Source organism: Mauremys mutica, chromosome 9, assembly GCF_020497125.1.
Source record: "Mauremys mutica isolate MM-2020 ecotype Southern chromosome 9, ASM2049712v1, whole genome shotgun sequence".
NCBI classification, from domain to species: domain Eukaryota; kingdom Metazoa; phylum Chordata; order Testudines; family Geoemydidae; genus Mauremys; species Mauremys mutica.
Window position 1 is genome coordinate 104,164,747 of NC_059080.1, and position 25,047 is coordinate 104,189,793.

General features: G+C 44.0%; 2 protein-coding genes across 2 annotated transcripts in view; both read right to left on the reverse strand.

The window, feature by feature from the left end:
• XXYLT1 (xyloside xylosyltransferase 1) overlaps positions 1-3,671 on the reverse strand; it is a 91,484-nt gene extending 87,813 nt beyond the window's left edge. Inside the window, exon 1 of the mRNA XM_045030200.1 lies at positions 3,320-3,671. Coding sequence (XP_044886135.1) covers positions 3,320-3,646 — 327 coding nt within the window. The 5' untranslated portion in view covers positions 3,647-3,671. The remainder of the gene's footprint in view (positions 1-3,319) is intronic.
• Positions 3,672-7,437: 3,766 nt separating this feature from the next.
• Positions 7,438-25,047, reverse strand: part of ACAP2 (ArfGAP with coiled-coil, ankyrin repeat and PH domains 2) — a 122,189-nt gene continuing 104,579 nt past the window's right edge. The window contains exons 19-23 of the mRNA XM_045030060.1: positions 24,174-24,361; positions 23,759-23,868; positions 19,157-19,267; positions 18,835-18,896; positions 7,438-11,038 (exon numbers count right to left, since the gene is read on the reverse strand). Coding sequence (XP_044885995.1) covers positions 10,935-11,038; positions 18,835-18,896; positions 19,157-19,267; positions 23,759-23,868; positions 24,174-24,361 — 575 coding nt within the window. The 3' untranslated portion in view covers positions 7,438-10,934. The remainder of the gene's footprint in view (positions 11,039-18,834; positions 18,897-19,156; positions 19,268-23,758; positions 23,869-24,173; positions 24,362-25,047) is intronic.

Consider the following 25,047-nt stretch of genomic DNA (forward strand, 5'->3'; position numbering starts at 1 on the left):
GCCTAGCTGCGTATGGTCCCGGTGATTGCCGGCATTCATGCAACATCTGTTCTTTATCTCGCTGTGTTATCCTCAGGAGAGTGATATCGTTCATGATAACCTGGTTCAAATACGGGAATTTAATTAAGGGGACAGAGATGGCCATTCCTACTGGGCTGTTTGCCTGTCACTTAAAAGAAATCCTTCCCTGCAGTTAGCCAAGCAAGGGGAGATGGGGGGGGGGGCGTGATTGGCGCTGAGCTTTTTTGCATTTGGCTAGCAGGGATCTTCCCTGCTATCAGCCACACCGTGGGGGGGAGGGTGGCTAGCAGCAATCTTCCAAGATACCAGCTACGCAGTGGGGGGAGAGGTAAAGCGATCATCCCAGAGAATTGGATGGGGGGGGTGGTTTCTGCTGCTGCACGTTAACAGGAAAGAAGCAGCACTCAACAGGCTTTGCTTGCTATTTGGGAAAGGAGGGCGCTGGATATATGAAGGCTGCAGAAGCCGAAAGACAATGGCTTACCATGGCCGCATGCAAGCCGAATTCTGCTGCCCGGACCTGCGTCTGTGATCTCTAACACCAAAGCCGCAGATGCAAAATGCGACCTTGTACTGAAATCACATGTGCTGTAAGGTGAATAGTGTTGTTCACCGTGAAAGAGTATAACCATTGTTCTGTAAAATGTATCTTTTTAAATACTTCTCTCCCTTTTTTCCCTCCCTCCTGCAGCTGCAAATTTTTCAAGTCTCCCTCCTCCGTCCCGAAGGCTATCTCAGATAAGGCAGCGGAAAAAAGACGCGAGACTAAATGTTCTCGGAAATCATGGAAGTGACCTGCAATTAAAGAGCTCATCTGAACGAGTGGAAAGACGTAGTATCAAAGTACAGGAAAGATGCCAGCGACCGTGAGGACAGGAGGGACGAACGTGAGGACAGGAGGGACACTCGAGATGAGAGGTGGCGGCAGGAAGATCAGAGGTGGCGGGAGGAAGATCAGCGGTGGCGGGATGCAACGCTGGAACTGCTGCGTGACCAAACTGACATGCTCTGGCGTCTGGTGGAGCTTCAGGAACGGCAGCAGGATCACAGAGTGCCGCTGCAGCCCCTGTATAACCGCCCTCCCCCCTCACCATGTTCCTTAGCCTCCTCACCCGCCAGACGAGTAAGAACGCGTGGGGGGAGGCTCCGTGCACCCGCCCACTCCACCCCCGTGGACAGCCCAACCAAAAGGCTGTCATTATTTTGAAATTTTTTTAGTGGCCTTTTCCTTCCCTCCTATCCTCCTCCCAAACCCCACCTGGGCTACCTTGTCAGTTCTCTCCATAAAGAATACATGATTTTTAAACGATAGTGACTTTATTTCCTTTGCAAGCAAGCTGTGATCGAAGGGGGGAGGATGGGTGGCTTACAGGGAATGAGTCAATCAAGGGGGTGGGTTTTCATCAAGGGGAAACAAACACAGCAGTCACACCGTACCCTGGCCCGTGATGAAACTCGTTTTCAAAGCTTCTCTGATGCGCACTGCTTCCTGGTGTGCTCTTCTAATCGCCCTGGTGTCTGCCTCCGCATAATCAGCGGCCAGGTGATTTGCTTCAGCCTCCCACCCCGCCATAAAGGTCTCCCCCTTACTCTCACAGAGATTGTGGAGCACACAGCAAGCAGCAATAACAAAGGGGACATTGGTTTGGCTGAGGTCTGAGCGAGTCAGTAATGTGCGCCAGCGCGCCTTTAAACGGCCAAAGGCACATTCTACCACCATTCTGCACTTGCTCAACCTGTAGTTGAACAGCTCCTGACCACTGTCCAGGCTGCCTGTGTATGGCTTCATGAGCCATGGCATCAAGGGGTAGGCTGGGTCCCCCAGGATAACGACAGGCATTTCAACATCCCCAACTGTTATTTTCTGGTCTGGGAAGTAATTCCCTTGCTGCAGCCGTTTAAACAGAGTAGTGCTCCTGAAGACGCGAGCGTCATGAACCCTTCCCGGCCATCCCACGTGGATGTTGGTGAAACGTCCCTTATGATCCACCAGTGCTTGCGGTTTATGTACTGGGTGCCCTGGTGCCAAGATAGGGATATGGGTTCCATCTATCACCCCACCACAGTTAGGGAATCCCATTGCAGCAAAGGCATCAACTATGGCCTGCACGTTTCCCAGAGTCACTACCTTTCGTAGCAGCAGCTGAGTGATTGCTTTAGCTACTTGCATCACAGCAGCCCCGCCCACTCCAAACTGATTCCCGACTGACTGGTAGCTGGCTGGCGTTGCAAGCTTCCAGAGGGCTATCGCCACTCGCTTATCAACTGTGAGGGCTGCTCTCATCTTGGTATTCTGGCGTTTCAGGGCAGGGGAAAGCAAGTCACAAAGTTCCATGAAAGTGCCCTTACACATGCGAAAGTTTCACAGCCACTGAGAATCGTCCCACACCCGCAACTACACCAGTCTGTGCTTGTTTCCCGGGCCCAAAATCGGCATTCAATGGCTAGAACCTGCCCCATTATCATCACTCTCGTCGCCGCGCTGCCGTAGCCACCTCCTCCTCGCCTGGTTTTGCAGGTCCTGGTTTAGCATAGACTGCACGAGAATGTGCGAGGTGTTTACAACGTCCATGACTGCTGTCTTGAGCTGAGCAGGCTCCATGCTTGCCGTGCTATGGCGTCTGCACAGTTCACCCAGGAAAGAAGGCGCAAAATGGTTGTCTGCTGCTTTCACGGAGGGAGGGGTGAGGCTGTACCCAGAACCACCAGTGACAATGTTTTTTTCCCCATCAGGCACTGGGATCTCAACCCAGAATTCCAATGGGCGGGGGAGACTGCGGGAACTACGGGATAGCTCTGGGATAGCTACCCACAGTGCAACGCTCCGGAAATCGACGCTAGCCTCGGTACATGGATGCTCACCGCCGAATTAATGTGCTTAATGTGGCCGCGTGCCCTCGACTTTATACAATCTGTTTTAAAAAACCGGTTTCTGTAAAATCGGAATAATCCCGTCGTGTAGACACACCCTCAGGGCAAGGTCTCTCTGTCACTGCCCGTTACTGGGCGTGCAGCACCGTCCCCTCACGCAGCTGGCACCGCTGGCAAAGAACCCAGGACTAAGCCCTGGGTGGGAGAGTGGCAGGGCACTAGCTCCTGGGGCTCTGCCACGAGGGGCACACGGTGCCCTGGAACCGCACTCGGGGACCAGCCCTCACGTGCCGGGGCGGGGCAGGGCTGGCCCAGGCCTCGCCCCAGGGCTCCTACCCAAGCCGCCCCCGCGCCCCGCCTGGCACGGCTGCCCCCGCCCCCCAGTGTCCCGCCCCCCGCGCCGCCGCCCCGCCCGCCCCGGCCCTACCTGGCAGGGGAAGGGGAGGCCCGGCAGCAGCGGGCGCAGCAGGCCCTGGGCGATCTGGCGGCTGCGCGGCTCGCTCACGAAGTGCAGGTGCAGCGCCTGGCCCGGCTCGAGGCGCGCGTGGCGCAGCAGGGAGCGCAGCGCCGCCTGGCCCCGGGCCTGCAGCGCCGAGCTCCGCGCCGCCTTGGTGAACATCAGCAGCAGGTGGAAGCGGCGCGGGGCCGGGGCCGGGGCCGGGCTCTGGCTCTCCCGCCCCGCGCCCAGGTAGTAGACGGCGCAGAGGCCCAGCGCGGCGGCCAGGAGCAGCAGCGGGGCCCCAGGCCGGGCCATGGCTCCGGGCACCGCCGGGCTGCGCGGCAGCGGCCCCGCCTCCGAGCCACGTGGGGCGGGCGGGCGGAGCTCGCCTCGTTCGCCGGACAAAGGCCGAGCCCGGCCCCCCGGTTCTGCCCGTTCGCGGGCGGGGCTCGGGCTCGGCAGGGGACCCCGGAGAGCGGCGGGGCCGGGGTCAGTAAATGCCGCCCCGCCCGAGGCCGGCTCAGAGCAGCGCCGCTGCCGCGCGGAGTCCGGGCCCAGCCCCGTCCCGACCGTGCCGGGCTCCGGCCCCTGCCTGGCCCCGTGACACGTTTCACCTGCTGCGGCCCAGGCTCGGTCCTGCCCGTAGCCGGGCCCGCCCCGGCCCAGGGGTCAGAGCGGGTGGCTGGGGCCTGTCGAGGGGAGTTTGGTGAGTGCGCCCCGGGATCAGGGACCCAAGCGGCGGGGGGCCCAGGGATGAGGTAGGTTAATCCACCCCAGGGCACTCAGGGCTCAGGCTGGGAGAGACCATCGGGGATACCGAGCTTGCAGTTCTCAAACGGTGGCTTTGTCTGGACCCATGGGCTTGTGCAGGTCCAGTTTTTCTGAAGTCCTGAACCTGTTCTTTCACCAGTGCGGGCTGCTCACCTCCTCCCACGCGGTGCTGCCCAGGGCACAGTAAGAACCGTTCCAGAAATGTAGGTTTGTTGATGTTTTAAAGAAAGTCACACCAGTGAAGTGGAGGAAGTCACTTAAGCACTTGGATTCAGAGACTGTGGAAGTGATAATCTCACTTTTAACAGAAGTAGCTTGGTCTGCTGGTGTAGAAAGAATATTTTTCTTCTTTTGGACTAAGTCATTCCAAATTGAGAAATCGTTTGGGACCCAAAAAAGCAGGAAAGCTTGTTTTTCTTTTCCAGATTATGAACAAGCATGAAGATGAAGATGACCGAGTTAGCTAGAGAAGCCAATATTTTAAGTTTCTCATGTTGACCTGGCTGACAGTCATTTTAGTTTTTTTTAATATTTCATTTAACAATTTTAGCAAAAACAAACCTAATTTAAAAAAACTTGAATGTTTAACTAGATTCAAAAAATGCATGTGGTTGTTTTGTTAAAATATTATGTTTGCTGTTGGAAGAAAAAAATCCAGAATACACAACGTTGTTGTTTTAGTTAAATAAAAATGTAAGTGTCTGTCTGGTGATGTTCTCCTCCTAACACAGCATAGCAAGAAAATCCTCCAAATACTAACAATTAACCTGTTGATTTGGAGATATTTATGAAGTCATTGGGAGGTGAACTATCAGCTTCAATTACCTTTGGTAAATGAAATAACCAATCATTCATTTTCTGATATAGCTGTAAAACTAATCTGAAGTTTTCAAAATAAATCACTTTAAAAATGTATAGTGCGTACCTTCTAAAAATGAAACCTACATCTGAGTTGTGAAGAATATGTATTCATGTTATAAGAATGCACTTATATGTAGAAATCCATGATTAAATAGAGCCTTCCTGACTAGTGATTTAAATCAATTTGATTTATATGAAATCCACCCTGCCAGAGCATATTCAGTGCCTCTCTGACCATAGAGCACGCACACTGGGGTCATTACTAGGAGACGAGAGAGATACTCCAGCAAGGACACAATCTTCAGAGGTTTCAGCTGTCAAAAAAATCAAAGAAATCTCTGCTGAGTACGTGACACCTGCCATTTAAAAAGCCTTATAAATGGCCAATTTGGGGTAGTTTTCCATGGGGAAGACAAAAGGCACCTCCCTCACACAAAGACCCCCTCCACTGCCGAAGTTCAGCTCCCTAATCCAAAGCATCGGGGTGTGGGAACATTTCAAAGAAAAGATCAAGAATTTTGTAACATCAGCAAAACAATGTATTTTCCTCTAGCCTTGTTCTCAGAAACAGTCAAACTGCTTGGGCTGAATTTAAAAAAAGTAAGTCATCCTGAGGCAGACACCTGGCATGGAAAATTTCAGCCCAAACAGTTACATTTTGGTAAAATTTTAAACAGAAAAGGGGGTCTTATAATGGGACATGCATCCGACGAAGTGGGTATTCACCCACGAAAGCTCATGCTCCAAAACGTCTGTTAGTCTATAAGGTGCCACAAGAGTCTTTGCTGCTTTTACATAATGGGAAGAGTTAGGCAACCTGAATAATAGGCAGTGCTACCAACCCCACCTATAGTATGTTTGGGAGGATTCTTCCCAGTTTTGTTTCAGATTGGCTACAACACTTGTTCCACCTCTGCATTAGTCTGGACAACTTCTTTCAAAATCCATCAGAAATAATCAGCTCTTTAAATTGAAACTTCATTTAGAAAAACTGCAAACTGGGATGATTTGAGTAGCTAAGAATTTGAATTTTCCTTCTGCAGAATGCCTAAACTCTGCAGGAGAGGCTCCTTCCTAACGCAGTGACTCTGCCACAGCACCGGCCATTGCTGAACTTTTACTCACAAATGCAATATGCCAAGGGTAGGTGTAGCTCACAGCAAAATTAGCAATTGAAGGCTACTTGCTTTAAGATGTATTAACTTTTAGTTCCAAGAGTGTGGCAAAGTCTTGGCAGATGTTCACATTTCAACAGGATTTTGCAGCATACAAAGTCTTTATTCAAGTATAGTATTTACAATTCTTACATAATGTACATAGAGTAACTATAAAGATAATGTATTTTTCTTCATTTACAATGAAACTACAATAAAACTACATTCAAGTTTTTGATACAAAGTCTATAGACTTATTAAATGCAAAGTAGGGCTGGTTATACATTCTTTCCAATTATGCATTTAAGAAACAAACAAAAAAATCACAAGTGAATAAAAGCATTTACTACTGGAATGGTTCAAAAACAGTCTAGTACAGATGTACTCAGGGATAGATACAGAAAGTCATTTATCACTCCAAACAGAATAACCATCCAGTTTGAGGAAACATGGTTTGATTCCTCAGTAATTACTATCATGGGAAAAATTCTGATCTTAAGATAAAAATCAAGTGGGAATTTTCCTCTCTTACCATCTCCTTCCACGGGAAAAGAGAGAAGAAACACACAGTCTGCGGAAAGGTAAAGAAAGAATGGGGAAGGGGGGAAATGCAAATGAAAAGTACATTCCTCTCCTCCCCACAGCATGGCTGGACATGGCTGGTTGACTGTTTTAAGTGTCCATTTGTACAGACAGATATTGATACTGAGACGCGTGTGTGTCAGGCAGAACTCGGTGCGAAGGAGCATCAACCATGGCATTGGATTTAACTGGGGAAAATGTTCTTTTACCTATCTGTAAGTGGATGGATAGTGGATGTTTTCAGAATTGGCTTTTAAAATGCTTTCAGTATCTTAATCCGTTCTAATCCTTTTGATGTACAAATATTCATGCCTTGGACTCAAGGCACGTGTACATTATTTGGAATTCTATGAAATGGTCCCTTTATGTTCTCTGTGCCAGTCAGAGATATTATTATTAAAATGCATACTTCACATGCACGTTCGGTTAAAAACAGGATTTCCGTGCTTCTCAGCAGCTGTCTATACACACTGAAAACATCACAGCAAATGTTACACTTCTTCTCGTTCTCGTGTATCCCTTGCACCAATGCTTACAAATAATTGGTATACATCAAACATGCTGTGGGTATAAGTCATGATTCAGAACGAGAGAGACTCTCCATTTTATATGGAGAATTTACTGATAAACCAACAGCACATGGAGGGGGTTTGTTTACATGTCACCCTGGCTACATGTAAAGCAAGTGAAAATGAATCCCTACAAGTGAAAGATACAGACAGTATCTTCCAACATACCATGAACATTATAAATCATTAAGAGCATATCTGAGTCCAGTGAAGTCAATGGGAAGGCTCCCACTGATTTCAATGAGGTTGAGATTAGGTCCCAGTTGTACAGGCGAGGAAACTCAATTCTACCATGTATTAATGAACTCAGGTGCATGTTCCAACTGCTACACGAGTGAAAGCAAAGCAAGACTTCTACCACCCACTGGATCCACTCAAACTTAAGGAAAAGGATAATCATTTCAATATGTCAAATAGCATAAAATCCAGCAGAGTACAGAAATACCTGAATATATAATCATTGTACCGACAGTAACAGAAAATAGGAAGCCTTAAAAACAAGTATAGATTGTAATGAAACATTACAGCCACAATTTTAATCAGCAGGTAACCTACGTAAGTCATGTCAAAACAAAGTGTGCTAAAATGTACTATGTGCTTTTCCATATTTACTCATTCCAAGTGTCTTTCTGCACATCTGGCCCTGGCTAGGATAATGATAATAAAAGCCTTCAGTGGGGGGTAGCCAATACTAGGAATTCACATCATTTTATAATAAATTTATTTTAAACTGTGTTAAGAAAATACTGCTGCCTTCGCCACAAATTAAGACCAGTTGTATTCTACACATATATGAGAGTATGAACTGAAACTCAACTCCACATTACTTGGCACATGGTTCAGCAGATACTAAAGCATGATGGAGTCTTACTGCATGCACACTATTCAAGTTATATTCAGATTCACCTCGTAGCATGAGTGGGAATTTCCTAATCCTACTAAGCAAAACAGCAGCACAGGAGTTATAGATTTGGCCATCAAGGACCATCTCTAAAGCCAGAGGGTCAATTGTACTTCGTCCAGCTAACTGAAGACTTGATCTTGGTATACACCAGATAGCTTCACAGCATGTCTATTTTTGTCAGTGTCACTGATCACAAAAATGCTCTTCTGGTGAATGCACATTACGCTGCACATCTCAGCATACATACCTGGCCAAGGAACTACACTGCATAGCCTGGGCTGCCAAAACCACTTCCCAAGTTTTTACAAACTGTAGGGCTTCCGTCAGAGCACTCTGATACGATCTACAGATCATACACATCAACGAACAATCCAAGCAGATTCTACAATTTAGCATAAACGCAGTATCAAAAGCTAGGTCACTCACTCCCTGACTGACGAGAGCTGGGAACGCAGCAGGGGCTCCACACAGCTACAGAGGAAGAGAACTGTGCTTTAGGGAATCCTTTTGCAAGCTTAAGCAGCAGCCCTGAGTGACTAGGAAGGAAATGCTGTCAGCGGTCACAAAGATGGAGATGTGGCATGGGGCATCTCAGAGGAGAGACTTCCAATATCCTTCAGTTCTATGGAATAAAGACAGTGATCGTGCCCTGAAGCTTCGGGCAGCTTTTCTATACAGTCGCTCTCATTGTACACCAAGCATTACTTGTAATGCAAGACAAGGCAGCTAGACAAAACTATATCTAAAATGCGTACTCTATCCTGGGCATATCTTACACAGCATCTCAACGGTACGTGTGAAGCTTCCACTCTAAGCTCTACTAACTTCCTCAAGATAGAATGCTAGTTAATATGACACATCAGAGAGCATGCAATCATTCTACAGGAAGCCACTCCTGTTTAAAAAAAGCTCATGAAACTCATTTGTAAGCAATAACCTCAAATGTATTACTGTTCAAAATAAATGCAGTTAAAATGGGCACAATTTACTTTGCTTAAAGTAATTAGGCTACAAATAAAGCAATAATGAGACTGTAAAATTCACCCATTTACCACAATAATCTACTGGACACTGTCTGTAGCATGAAGATCTTATTCTGGCATCAAAGATCTTTCACATATTTTATTTTTGATTAGATATTTAATGCACAAGGATAAATATTTAAAATAGCTGTCTGAAATGTAACATGCCTGGAAAGCTTAATTTTATCACACATTTACATACATTTAGAAAGCCCCTTCTCTATTTGCATTATAACAAGCTAATGGTTTTAAATCTCACTTATTTCCAAAGTAAATTTTAGCAGCAGCATAGCACATTGTTCTAATAGTTGAGGCAGATTACAGAAAATCTGCAGTAATTTGGAAGACCTACCTAGAAATCCTTCTTACACTGTTCAAAGTGCCAGCAAATGAAGGACCAATAACTAAAAGTCTGAGATGCTTTTGGGGCTCAGGTGGGTATTATCTAGCTATATGCTATATACTGTAAATACATAGATAAATCTGTACTTCTATACATCACGTACATGTGCACATTGACAGCATGCAGGATGGAGCTCACTGAAAAGGTCTTGTTGCTGCCAGTAGAATACCACTTCGGATGATATTCATTTTTTTAGAGCAGCGGTACAGTAAGACTTCCAGGTTTTCTATTACAGGCCCTATTTTAGAAAGTAAGTGCACAGACTATATTAGGGCAGGCTTTGGCAAAAAGCATTGATTGCCCCGAGTGCAGGATGACTACATCCCTTGTGAGTGTTTTAATATTTCTTTATTGGGAACAATCCTGACAACAGCTTAGCGGGAGAGGCAACCTTCATTAGTATGACTGTCCTGTGTTAATGCTTTGCTTGGCTCACTATTTAGTTTCTACTCCCTAATTCCAGTTTTTGAGATGCATTTTGATGTCAGTCAGTTGAACGTATTAAAAACCAAACTTGATGGCATTAGAGGATCAAATTTACTCCTAAGGGAAAGTTCCACAGAGAATCAATCAAATAAGCAACTTTATTCACAGCAAGTCTTAATGTAAAAAAGGAAATTAGCTGCTTTTCTAACATTTGGTCCTCCAGAATATGCACACACAGTGACAGGACAGCGTCACTGGCCTAATGGCCTGCACTGTTGGAAGGAGTCAGCTGTGAGAGTCTGCAACAACAAGATCATTTCCTGTGTTGGTAGCACACCAGGGCAGAGGGGAGGGAGGATCGTGTGTGTCATGGGCCGATGTACAGAAGGGAAGTTCAGGCAGGTGATCACCACCTTTCCCATTCAGACAGACTGGAGAGGGAAAGGGGAAGCTGGTTCTTGCCTTAAGAGATGGGAGCTGTAGGGTTCTAGTCAGGCAGAATGGGGGAGACGGGGAAATTGTGCTGCTAGGGACTGCTCATAAGCAATGATGATCTGCTCATCCCACAACACTTACAGGTTATGAGTTCTGCAACGGTCCCAGCCTCCGCCAGCCTTGAGTGTGACTCAACCTAATCCTGCTTCCACATGGCAGAATAGAACACTCTCCAACCAGAGGCAGCATCCCTTGCTACAACAGCTCCATCTCCAGCTGCTGCAGTATTCACCCTGAATCACATGCGGCAAATTACACCTCCCACCCAGCCTAAGGCTACACTAGAGTGCTCACTCAATCCAGACTACCAAATAGCTAAGAAAAAGCATATAATGAAAGCAGTTCAAAAAAATAAAGACCGCTGCTCTATAAGCATTAGAAAAGAACCAGGTTTAGTTCTTTTCCTTCTTAGACATTCATGACTTCTGTGAATCTGATTGCTGAAAACGGTTTAGCTTCTCTGGATTATTGGATGCCATTTGTGAAAAATCACGAAAAATGTCCTGGTAAGTTTCATCTCCTGGGTAGAAGAAAAAAAATAAATTAGGAAAATATTTCTAAAATATTTATCATGATGGCTAACACCATGCATCATCTCACAAATGTCCTAGTCATTACTGCATAACATTTATATAACAGATTGTTCATACATGGTATAAAATTGATTGGTGACATGAAAGGTGACAGAGACTGGTTAACTACATGCATATTCTATAAAAGCAAATTAAACAAAGCCAAATTATACCTGAAAATAGCGCCTCAAAGGCAGCCACACAGAGGAAAGTTCAGAGTTAGAAAGGAGAGATGCAAGCATTTTAAAACAATGTAAAAAACATGTTTAACATATACACAATAAAATCATTATTTTAAAAACAAAATAGTCAAAATAGGCTCTCTTGAAAGTAGATCTATGGCAGAAATAAGGGATGAAGAAAAAATGTCATAACCAGCTAGTACATAATATAACAAATTATTAGCAAGCAACAGTGTAAGAGCAGAGCACATTCCTACATTACTGAGGAAATTAAAGTTTGCAAGTGCTGGTGCTTTAGTATTAATAGGTAAAATGGCATTTTGTTTTTTTTAAATGCAATATTTAACATGTTTTTGTCTTATACTTGGGAGTCTCTTTACACTAAGACAATGACCCATTGCTGACCATGTTTCTTTCAGCAGTATCACCCAGCCCCCTTCAATGGGTACTGAAAATGATTTCACTGATAGACAGTGGAGCATGGAAAGGAGTTTTGTTCCAAGTCTCTCTTCCTGTCCTGTCTACACTAGCAGCTAAGCAATTGTCTTCCACTGAATTTATTCATGTGCTGGAACGCTTTGCAGAAGCAGGGAATATGCTGCCATCCAAAACCTGCCCCTTCCCAGTCAGGAAAGGAGCATGCAAGGCCTAAACGCTGCTGTTCCCTGTCTGACAACTCCATTATATGCTGCACAACGTAAGAGAAGAGGGGAATCAAAAATTTACCTCTCTCACCGACTACAGTGGTGTGCAACAGACACCTCCCGTCCCTCTGGCTAGCTGGCGAAGGGAAGCAGATATTCCCTCCCTTCATCCATTTCCATATGGCGTGGTTTTAAATGACTTTACAGAGCCTTTAAGCAGGGCCGGCTCTAGCATTTTTGCCGCCCTAAGCAGCAAAAAAAAAAAAAAAGCTGCGATCGGCGGCAGCTCTACCGCCACCACTTCATTCTTTGGGGGCAATTTGGCGGCAGGTCCTTCCCTCTGAGAGGGACTGAGGGACCTGCCGCTGAAGAGCCGGACGTGCTGCCCCTTCCCCTTGGCTGCCCCAAGCACCTGCTTGCTGCACTGGTGCCTGGAGCCAGCCCTACCTTTAAGGGACAGGGAATAGAAGGTTACATTGTCATTATGTCTTTCCGCCATTTTATATGTGCATTTCCAGTGCCAAAACTGTCATTCCTGTGTATTTGTGGTTAGCATTGTGTTCATTTGAAAACAGAGATTCTCAGAAATGACATTGCCAGCAGGTCGAGGGACGTGATCATTCCCCTCTATTTGGCACTGGTGAAGCCATATCTGGAGTATTGAGATCCCCACTACAGAAGGGATGTGGATACATTGGAGAGAGTCCAACAGAGGACAACGAAAATAATCAGGGGGCTGGGCACATGACTTGTGAGGAGAGGCTGAGGGAACTGGGCTTGTTTAGTCTGCAGAAGAGAAGAGTGAGGGGGGATTTGATAGCTGCTTTCAACTACCTGAAGGGGGGTTCCAAAGAGGATGGAGCTCGGCTCAGTGGTGGCAGATGACAGAACAAGGAGCAATGGTCTCAAGTTGCAGTGGGGGAGGTTTAGGTTGGATATTAGGAAACACTATTTCACTAGGAGGGTGGTGAAGCACTGGAATGGGTTACCTAGGGAGGTGGTGGAATCTCCATCCTTAGAGGTTTTTAAGGCCTGGCTTGACAAAGCCCTGGCTGGGATGATTTAGTTGGTGTTGGACCTGCTTTGAGCAGGAGGTTGGACTAGATGACCTCCTGAGGTCCCGTCCAACCTTGATATTCTATGATTCCATGACAGATGGCCAGAACAAAATTAGAATAGTGGCAGGGTTTACATAAAAATGTAACCATATAGAAATCTTCCCCAACTCTAAACAAGTAAGAACTGTCACTAGCACATTTTAAAAAGGAACTTCCTTTCTATTGAAATTCCTTTCCGTTTTCAGGTTTAGCTCCAAGCACTTTTTGAGACCTGAACAGGCACACAGCATGTGTTTGCTTGTAACAGCTACTGCTAATTACTTCTACTGAGAGGCAAGCATACAACAAAACTGGAGTCGTGATCATTCATCTAGAGAATATACACTAAGGCCTGGTCTACACTACAAGTTTATTTCAAATTTAGCAGCGTTAAACCAAATTAACGCTGCACCCGTCCACACAACGAAGCCCTTTATTTCGATATAAAGGGCTCTTAATATCGATATCTGTACTCCTCCCCAACGAGAGGAGTAGTGCTGAAATCGGTATTGCCATTTCGGATTAGGGTTAGTGTGGCCGCAATTCAATGGTATTGGCCTCCAGGAGCTATCCCACAGTGCTCCATTGTGATTGCTCTGGACAGCAATCTGAACTTGGATGCACTGGACAGATAGACAGTAAAAGCCCCACGAACTTTTGAATTTCATTTCCTGTTTGCCCAAGCATGGAGCACTGATCAGCAGAGGTGACCATGCAGTCCCAGAATCAAAAAAGAGCTCCATTGTGTACAGGAGATACTGAATCTGATCTCTGTATGGGGAGATGAATCTGTTCTATCAGAACTCCGTTCCAATAGATGAAATGCCAAAACATTTGAAAAAAATCTCCAAGGCTATGAGGGACAGAGGCCACAACAGGGACTCGACACAGTGCTGCGTGAAACTTAAGGAGCTGAGACAAGTGTACCAGAAAGCCAAAGACTGAAATGGACGCTCACGGAGGGAGGGACGACTAACTATCCCACAGTTCCCGCACTCTCTGAAAACCATTTGAATTCCTGGCTGAGCTCCCAAAGCCTGAAGGGTCAAAAACATTGTCGCAGGTGGTTCAGGGTATATGTCATCAGCCCCCCCATGAAACCAAAGGGAAGAAAAAAATATAGTTTCTCGCCTTTTTTCAATGTCACCATATGTCTACTGGATGCTGCTGGCAGACACGGTGCTGCAGCGCTACACAGCAGCATCCCCTTCCCTTCCCTTGCGGACGGCAGACGGTACAGTAGAACTGAAAGCTGTCATCGTCGTCCCGTGAGTGCTCCTGGCTGGCCTCCGTGAGGTCGGCTGGCGGTGCCTGGGCAAAAATGAGAATGACTCCCAGTCACTCTCTTCTTTAAGTTTTGTCTCCTGGAGATTCACTCCTGCCTGGAATATCATAGCAGCTGGAGGCTGCCCTCCCCTCCCCCTTTTAATCTCAGCTTGCAGAGGCAATAAAGTCAGTGTTGTTTCTTATTCCTGCATTCTTTATTACTTCATCACACAAATGGGGGATAATTGCCACGGTAGCCCAGGAGGGTTGGCGGAGGAGGGAAGCAAGGGGTGGGGTTGTTGCAGGGGCACCCCCTAGAATGGCATGCAGCTCATCATTTCTGCGGGATGTCTGAGGCTCTGACCCGGAGCGGCCGTTTGCCTCTCTGGTTCTTTAATAGGCTTGCCTGATATTCTAGGCAGGACTTACTCTCCCTTTAGACAAAACTTAAAGAAGAGAATGACCTGGGGAGTCATTCCCATTTTTGTCCATGCGCCCCCAGCCAACCTCACCGAGGCCGGCCAGGAGCACCCATGACAGCGGCAGATGGAACAGTGTGACTGGTTGCCATCACTGTCAACTTGCAAAGCAGCACACAGTACAGTAGAGCTGGTAACCGTCTTTGCTAACTTGCAAAAGACAAGGGGATGCTGCTGTGTAGCGCTGCAGTACCGCGTCTGTTAGCAACATCCAGTAGACATACGGTGACAGTGAAAAAAGGCTGAACGGGCTCCATGGTTGCCATGTTATTGTGTCTGCCCGGGCAATCCAGGGAAAATGGCGTGAAACGATTGTCTGCCGCTGCTTTCACGGAGGGAGAATTGTCTGATGACATTAACCCAGAATCACCCGCGACACTGTTTTTGCCCCATCATGCATTGGTATCTCAACCCAGAATTCCAATGGGCGTGGGAAACTGCGGGAACTATGGGATAGCTACCCACAGTGCAACGCTCCGGAAATCGACGCTAGCCTCGGTACATGGACGCACACCGCCGAATTAATGTGCTTAGTTTGGCCACGTGCCCTCGACTTTAAACAATCTGTTTCCAAAAACCGGTTTCTGTAAAATTGGAATAATCCCGTAGTGTAGACATACCCTAAAGAACACAAGTCAGAGCTGACCATGTCTAATGCATGTTATTAAAACAACACCACAGTAGAAATTGATTCCATGGATGAACTAGTGTTGCAGTTCAATTAACACATTTGATTCTTTGATGTTGCCTCAAGAAAAACTGTTTGTGCAAGATACATTTTTGGCTCTATTTTTGGCTATTTTGGATGATAACAAAAAAGTATCACATACAAAAATAGACGAGTCCCTTAAGTTTGTACACTGCATGAAAATACTTAATACTGTAAACCTTGTAAATATTATTGTAAAGTGTTAAAAACTGAATTCTGGGAAGTCCCTTTCTAAGCAAAATGTAGCTAAAGTGCAGATTTTTAGTACAAAAATACTATATCACTGCTTAACCATTCAACAGCAAAATAACTTCCAAGGCACACATTGAACATTTAAGAAAAGACAGGAAAAAGGGTAGCAGACATCTAGTAACAGGCTTTCTGTAGCACCAAGAGGTAAGCATTATACAAGGAACAGTACCCATGGAGCATATGGATATTTTGCTACCACCAGCAATGCATATTTTGTAGAATGAGCTGTTTAAATCAGCTAATACCCATTACATAAAGTACATTGTGGAAGACCCATTGTACCATGCAAAGTCATGTGTATGTTCCATCCAACAGTTCAAACCAATCATGTTTTTACACCAGAAATGTTGATGCTACTTCGCTAAACTAATCACTGGTTTCACTTACTTCATAGCATGGGTAAGTGCATACTGCAGTCGGAGGTGTGACTGCAGCTCAGGTAGGCATACCTGCAGTAACTTTAATCTAGCTAATGCAGCTTGAAATAGCAGTGAAAACTTGTCAACACAGATCTTTGCTGCAGTCCAGCAACACAAATATGTACCCTAGGTTCCAGGTGGGTTTGTATAGTCTGGGCTAACGCCAGTGCCACCACCCACTCATTATTTTTAGCCACACAGTCTCGTTAATGCTTGCGCAGGTATGCCTACCTGAGCTGTAATCACACCTCTGACTGCAGTGTAGACATACCTTAAAGTACCCACTTCACATCGCTCCATGCTTACATCAGGACACTCTTACACCACACTTACCCTCATCTAACTCCCAATCCCAGGAAAATCATCAAAGAATCTAGTATTATACCATCACCTTTTTCAGAACCATCTCTGTAGAGTACTATTAGAGTAAGGGTGGCAAGGACATTTTAAAATACATCTCTCTTGCAAAGTTGTTGCCTTCATCATCATAGTAAAGGCCAGGTGAATATATTTTGTGCTCGGGCTGGTAAATTCACATGACAATTTGCCAGGCTTAACATGTATTAACATTGAAAACATTCAAATAATTAGTTATAATTTGTAAATATTCTGAGTTAATCAAATACTGCTGGTCACAAAGTTCCCAAGGAGGCAGCATGATCCGGTGACTGAGCTGCTGGACCACAAGTCAGGAGACCCAAGTTCTACCTGTCAATGGCCTCCTGCATAATTTGAGACAAGTCACTTCCCCTCTCTGCACTTCTATTTTCCCTTTATCAGTCTTGCTGATCTAGATTGAGCAGGAACTGAGTCTCACTGTAGGTACCATGCCCAGCACAATGGGGTCTCCAATCTCAGCTGGGGCTTGGAGATGCTGCCATAACACAAATAAGAGATAATCCTCAAATTGTCTTTGATAAAAAAATCTCTATGTTTTCTGAGTTTTCCAGCAGGTTGAAAAATTTTTGTCTAAAAATCCTTTGAACACAAAGCTGGGGAAGGCATTTCCCATTTTCAGTCACCTCAAGTTAAAGGTTAGACACATTCAGTGCATTTTATGTAAATAAAATTTGCCTGTATTTGTTATGAACGAAAGCCAGTGCAAGTCCCGGAACCTTTAGTAGCAACACTTTTTTCTACATACTATACAAATACAAATTTTGATTTATAACACTTCTGCACCTGTGGTACGCCAGTTAATTTACCCAAAATTTATAGAAAAAAGTTTTTACTTTGGAGCTACCAAATTCAAGCATTTTGCCTCAAAGCAAATGCATTCCACTTTTGAAATTAGATGGTAATTTCTTTTTTCTTTAACTTTATTTCTCAATTTCATTTTCATTTTAAATAGTTAGGAGGTTCCCTGTTACCTGTCAATCAAACAGCACACAATTTGTTAGCTGTTAATGTCATTGGCTGAATGTTGGACAGTCAAAAAAGGGATGGACTTTCCTTTACTCAGCAGAAGAGCCTGCATCATTTTTGACTGGTGGTTTCTTCCAAGTTTAATGTCAAAAACCTTTAATATTAACTTAAACCACAACTCCAAGAAAATTCAGAGTTATGGTTGAAAATCCATCCTTAGGAGGTCTGTTAGGAAATACTGGTACATAATCCTTGGTTTCTGAATACTGGATTATCTTGCAGGATTTATGTGCATATTTATGGGATATTGGTATATGGTTTGATCTGCTGGCAAAGCACTTATGCACAAGCAGTCACTTTGAAGTGAATGGCACAAACTTAAGTGCTTTGTTGGATCAACACCACAGTGATTAGAACTTTGCAGGAATGAGCCCCTGAAGCAGGACGGTTTTGCTTTAACTAAATTCCCTGGCTGGTGTCCGTTTAAATCAGATTTAACAATAACTAGTACCATAACTTGTCAGCCAACTTCATTTCTATTACTGCTTTCCTTTAGCATTAGTTTAAACAAGTCCCTGGTAATAAAAGTGGTTTGTATAAATACAAGTTTAGACATTTTGGTGTAAATGGCATTGTTTGCCCGTGAGCTATTTGTACATATATGCCAAGTGGGATTTTTTGCTTTTTAATACCAATTGGACCAAATGCCTGCCAATTTTTTGTAATGTACTGGTTTAGTTGTATAGTACAAAAATGTGTCTTTAAAAATGAATGTTTGGTCTAATGTCTGTACAACTTAAAAAACATTTTAAAAAATTATTAGTGCAAAAGAAGCCCTTCTTTTTATGTTTCTGCCCATAGTGATTTTGTATGAATGTTTTGTGTAGGCTTCAGGAAATGGGGTTCTAATGGAGAAGATAGACATCCCGTAATAAGATTAACTCTTGACTGCTGTTGAATCATCCCGATAGAAGGCAGCAGCTGAACACTGCCTGGGTTTCAGCAGAACGTTACTAAAAAGCTGCACAGCAGATGGTGTGGAGGTCCACCAGCAAAAAGAGTTGCATACAGCGGGGCTAACATGTACCACTACAACTATGAATTTCAAACACCCTCCCTCCTCAACCTGTTAACACTTGACTGTTTAGAGTATACAACTGTCCACTTCAATCAAATGTCATACATGTATATGTTGCTTATGAAAACACTGATATGAAGCTACTTAAATTTTCTTTTGCTCAAAAACTATGAATCATCTAGCTGTAAACTAATAAATTCCTGAATGCATTTCTTATACTGCATCTCAGTATGGTTATTAGTAGAGTATTGACCTGGCTGTCCATAAAGTCCTTCTGATTCCCGCATTTCTTCATTCATTCTTGCCAAACGTAACCTATAAAGACAAAAATACCATTTTGACTAGATTGAAAATAACATAGTACAAACTATAATGCGTTTCTGAGTTTCATCAGTGAAAGATACACAGGGCTTATTTCAGTTCATCCAGTGAACACTATGCCCTCTCTCTCTGGATTGCCTTGAGTTTGTCCATTCTGGTATAAATCCATCCACGTATTTCGTATATGCTTACAGGACTCAGAGTATAGCAGTACAGGAAAAAATCTGAAATTCAACCTAATCAAACACACTTACAGAGTTACGATATCCGCATTTGCAGCTTCTACAGCTATACTCAAAGGGTCTTTCCCTTCTTCATCAGTGGCATGCTGATTTGCTCCTCGTTTTAGGAATAAACACACTTGCCTATTAAAGAAATGGCATTATTCCATAATTTCCACCAGAAAAAACACATCATTTTTACAGACAAACAAGCTGGATCCAATACAGTTTAGTTTAAACCAGCTAAAATAATCTGAACATCTCAAATCCCTTCCAAGTGCATTTTACACAAACCCTAGCAACACAGCTTCAATCCATCAGCTCAATCTGAAATGATGCCAAGGTTTCAATAGTGCAGAAAGTCATTTCTTAATTTAATCAAAACTAAGATGGAGCTGTGGAATAATTTTTGATACATATCACAGGTGCAGCTTGCAGATCAGGTTAAGGGAATGGAGACTCTTACAAGGGATCTCTCCTCCCTTTGGAGATAACACTCAGTAGGACCAAAGGCTTTAAGACCTCACAAGAATGTAAGAATGACCATATGGGCAATACTAGGCCAATGGTCCATCAGGCCAAGTATCCTGTCTTCTGACAGTGGCTGCTGCCAGATGCTTCAGAGGGAATGAACAGAACAGGGCAATTATCAAGTGATCCATCCCCTGTCGTCCACTCCCAGTTTCTGGCAGTCAGAGGCTTAGGGACACCCAGAGCATGGGGCTACATCCCTGCCCATCCTGGCTAATAGCCATTGATGGACCTATCCTCCATGAAGTTATCTAGTAGCTTTTTTGAACCATTATAGTTTTGGACTTCACAACATCCCCTGGCAATGAGTTCCACAGGTTGACTGTGCGTTGGGTGAAGAAGTACTTCCTTATGTTTGCTTTAAACCTGCAGCCTGTTAATTTAATTGGGTGACCCCTGGTTCTTCTGTTATGAGAAAGGGTAAACACTTCTTTATACACTCTCTTCATACCACTGATGATTTTATAGACCTCAATCAAATATGCCACATCCTCTCTTTTCTAAACTGAACAGTCCCAATCTTTTTAATCTTTCCTCATATGGAAGCTGTTCCATATCCCTAATAATTTTTGTTGCCCTTCTCTTACTTTTTCCAATTCTAATACATCTTTTTTGAGGTGGGGTGACCAGAACTGTACACAATATTGAAGATATAGGAGTACCATAGATTTATATAGTGGCATTAAGATAGAAAATATCTTATCTATCCCTTTCTCAATGGTTCCTAACATTTTGGTAGCTTTTTTGACTGCTGCTGCACATTGAGCAAATGTTTTCAGACAACTATTCACAATGACTCCAAGATCTTTCTTCAGTGATAACTAATCTAGACCCCATAGTTTTGTATGCATAGCCGGGATTATGTTTTCCAATGTGCATTACTATGCATTTATCAGCATTGAATTTCATCTGCCATTTTGTTGCCCACTCAGTTTAATGAGATTCCCTTGTAGCTCTCTGCAGTCAGCTTTGGACTTAACTATCTTGAGTAATTCAGTATCAAATGCAAACTTTTCCACTTCACTATTCACCCCCTTTGCCCGATCATTTATGAATATGTTGAACTGCACTGGTCCCAGTACAGATCATTGGGGGACCTCCATTATTTACCTGTCCCCAATGTGAAAACTGGCCATTTGTTCCTACCCTTTGTTTCCTATCTTTTAATCAGTTACTAATCCATTAGAGGACCTTCCGCCTTATCCCATGACTTTGCTTAAGAGCATTTGGTGAGGAATCTTGTCAAAGGCTTTCTGAAAGTCCAAGTATTCTATAGCCACTGGATCACCCTTGTCCAACGTTTGCTGACACCACTCAGAGAATTTTAAGAGATCGGTGAGAAATAATTTCCCTTTACTAAAGCTGCATTGACTCTTCCACCATATCTTCATCTGTCTCTATTTTATTTACTGTACTTTCAAGCAATTTGCCTGGTACTAAAGTTAAACTCACTGGCCTGAAATTACCAAGATTGACTCTGGAGCCTTTTTTAAAAATTGATGTTACATTAGCTATCTGCCAGTCATCTGGTACAGAGGTTGATTTAAGTGATAGGTTACACACCAAAGTTAGTAGTTCTGTAATTTCAGGTTTGAGTTCCTTCAGAACTCTTGGGTGAATACAATCTGGTCCTGGTGACTTATTACTGTTTAATTTATCAATTTATTCCAAAACATCTTCTACTGACCCCTCAATCTGGGACAGCTCCCCAGATTCGTCACCTAAAAAAGGTCTCAGGTGTGGGAATCTCCCTCACATTCTCTACAGTGAAGACCGATGCAAAGAATTTTTTTTAGCTTCTTCGCAATGGCCTCATCTTCCTTGAGTGCTCCTTTAGCATCTCAACCGTCCAGAAGTCCCACTGATTGTTTGACGGGCTTCCTACTTCTACTCTTCTTAAAACCAACTTTTGCCATTAAATTTTTGTCTTTTGCTAGTTGCTCTTCAAATTCTTTTTTGGGCTGCCTAATTATACTTTTACACTTGAATCATTAGAGTTTATGTTCCTTTATTTTCCTCAGTAGGATTTTACTTCCAATTTTAAAGGATACCTCTTTGCTTCTAACTGCCTCTTTTACTCTCTTTAGCCATGGTGGCTTTTTTTGGGGGTGGGGGTGTCCTCTTCCCCCCGCACCCCCAGTATACATACACTTTGCACCTCTACTCTGATGTTAAAAAAAAAACTCCATGCAGCTTGGGACCCGTTAACTTCTGTGTAACTAGCCGCCTCATTTTTGTGTTGTTCCCTTTTTTGAAGTTAAATGCTACTGTGGTGGGTTTCTTTGGCATTTTCTCCCCTACAACGATGTTAAGTTTAATTACATTATGGTTGCTGTTACCAAGCGGTTCAGCTGTATTCACCTCTTGGACCAGATCCTATGCACCACTTAGGACTAAATCAAGAATTGCCTCTCCTCTTGTGGCATCCAGGACTAGCTGCTCCATTAATGGTGTCTAGACATTTTATCTCTGCATGCTGCCCTGAGGTGACATGCTCCTCAACAATATGGAGACAGTTGAAATCGCCCATTATTATTGGGGGTGCTTGGGGTTTTTTGGTAGCCTCTCTAACCTCCCTGAGCATTTCACAATCACTGGTCAGGTGGTCCGTGGTATATTCCTACTGCTATACTCTTATTGTTCAAGCTATGGATAGAAATTCCATGAGATTCTATGGTATAGTTTGATTCATTTAAGATTTTTACTATATTTGACTCAGCTTTCTTTCACGCATAGTGCCACTCCCATCAGTGCAACCTACTCCATCATTTCTATACAGCAGAACCTCAGAGTTATGAAACCCAAAGTTACAAACTGACCGGTCAACCACACACCTCATTTGGAACCAGAAGTACACAATCAGGCAGCAGCAGCGTCCCCCCCTACCCTCCTCCCCCACCAAAAAAAAAAAGGCAAATACAGTATAGTGTTGTGTTAAACGTAAACTACTAAAAAATAAAATTTAATACCAGGCACTCAAGTTCACCCATCTTAGTATTTAGCCTTCTTGCTTTTGTATACAAGCACTTGCAAAACTGGTCAACATTTAGTTGTCTGCCTTCACCTGATACAATTGAATGGGCCTCTTTTTGTCTTACTGTCTCTTTTCATTTCCTGCCTGTATTTTATCAACTTCTATCCTCTCCTCTTTACTAGGATATAGAGCATCCTCTTTAATAAATCCTCCCCTAAGGGATGTCTGTCGGAACCAGCTGCTCCTCCGCACCTATCAGCTTCCCTCAGCCCTTAGTTTAAAAGCTCCTCTACAATCTTTTTAATTTTACATGCCAGAAATCTGGCCACCCACCTACAGCATGTTGTGAAAGAACAACCACTGAGCAGCACAAAACAAGATATAATGTAGATGCTGAAGAGTCTTTAGAGTCGGGCGCCTGGTTGTAGCAGTGGAGAGTTGCTTTTTGAAATCCTGTTCAGCTGCCTGGCACTGGGGGCCCTTCACCTACACTAGGGAAAGCACTAGGCTTTTCTTCCCTTCGTCAAAACTCTCCCAAGATGAGGTGACAGTCTGGCAAGCCTGGCAGTCTCTTGGCAGCAGTTCAAGCATATGTATAGCAGGGACACTGCAGGTCAGACTATTATTTTCTACTTCTTATTTTTATTGCAGTAGCATGTAGGGGCCTCAGTCATAGATTGTGCCCCACTGTACTTGGTGAGGTTCGAACACATGTGAGGTGCACTGGCAGAGCAGTGTGTGTTGGCAGGAAGGAATCAGACTGTTCTGGCCCCCTCTACTCCAGTTCTAGCTGTTTGTCACTTTCGTAAGAAGTGCAGTGCCCCTCAGGAGTTAGCAGCAACTGGTAACAGAAGAACATGGGACGTATTTCAAAATATTGTTTAATACATAAAGGACATTGGGCTTTTCAGTCTAGCCCTTTACAGTCCAATACTTGGCTTGTTAATGAATGAAAATGCTAGTTTGGAAAGAGGCCGTGCCCCCAAGTCAGGATGTCCTTAAGAAGAACTACTCAGTTATTCAACAGATATTAAAATGCCAGGAAATGCTGAAAACGTAAGAAGTATATTTGCAAATCAACTAATATAGGGAAGAATGGGTGTTCAACAAGTGCTGCAGCAGTGTCTTACCCAGTGTGCCCCAAGACTGTGGCATGGTGTAGTGGTCCTCTCCCTTTCACATCCCTATGGTTTACATTGGCACCATTCTGCAATAAGAACTCACAAGTAACCAATGAGCCCTAAGGAGCAAAGACAAAAGACCAATTCAATGCTTAACCCTTTAGAACCAAGGCCAAATTCTGCCTTTGGAGGATTTGACCTCAAATATCACATTTAAGTACTGGCAGCGTATTTGGTCTCAACCAGGTCAGTAACAGAGAAACGTTCAGAGAACTTTGAGAAAGGAAGGTAGTTTTAGTCAACTTTGGTACCACAAATCAAATGCTATCATTAGATTGCAATGCAAATACTTAGCTGTTATCACTTATCCTGAGATATTTCTACTGTTTCCCCCCCAGAAATCAAGATGCAGTAATTCACATACCCCCAAGACTGCCTGGATCAGTGGTGTTGCTTTGTTTTCTTCTGTATTGACCCAGTTTACATCAGCTCCATGGGCCAATGCCTCTGCCATATCAGGAAGGTTCTTCTCATAGGCAGCTCGATACAGCTGCAGTCCTGGATGAAGTTGTTTCGAATCATGAAACACAGAAGAATCTCGCTTTTCTCCTTCTGAAAGGAAGAAGATTAATTATCTGTAATTCTTGCTCTCAGAAGCTAATGAATACACTCAGAATACAGAAATAGATCACTCCACACCACAAATCCGTGCCTTTGGCACATGGCAGCTCAGACTTCGCAGAACAGTGTTTGGAGCCACTGAACCATCTTGCCATCAGGGAACATAGATGGCCACAGCTAAGTTCCATCAGCCAATAAAAGTCACTTTGTGGTTCCATTCAAAACTACTAATAACCACCAAGTTATTAGTACTTGTGGAACATCGCTCATTAATCTAGCTATTGTATCTAATTTCAGAGAAGAATCACAGCCAAGAAATTTTCTTTTCTCCCAAGATACAACTTGTAAAGGAAACTGAAGAGCTCCAGGGATGCATCCATACAAAAAGTCTTAACTAGTAATATACAGAAACTTGCTATTAAGCTAACCTAGTAGAAACAGGTGTCAAAGGAACCACCTAGTGTCAATACAATGCATAAACAAACAGTAATGTGACGTTTTAAATAGAGAGGTAAGATTATTTACTGGCATATTCAGAGCAAACAAACAAAACAAAACAAATGACCACACACGCACTACCTGGAAGCAGAGTCTGTGTACTCAACCCAGAAAATGGTTGTTGAGCAGATAGCACAAACCAGGATTTGTGCCATGATAGTGAGTCCATGCAATGATGC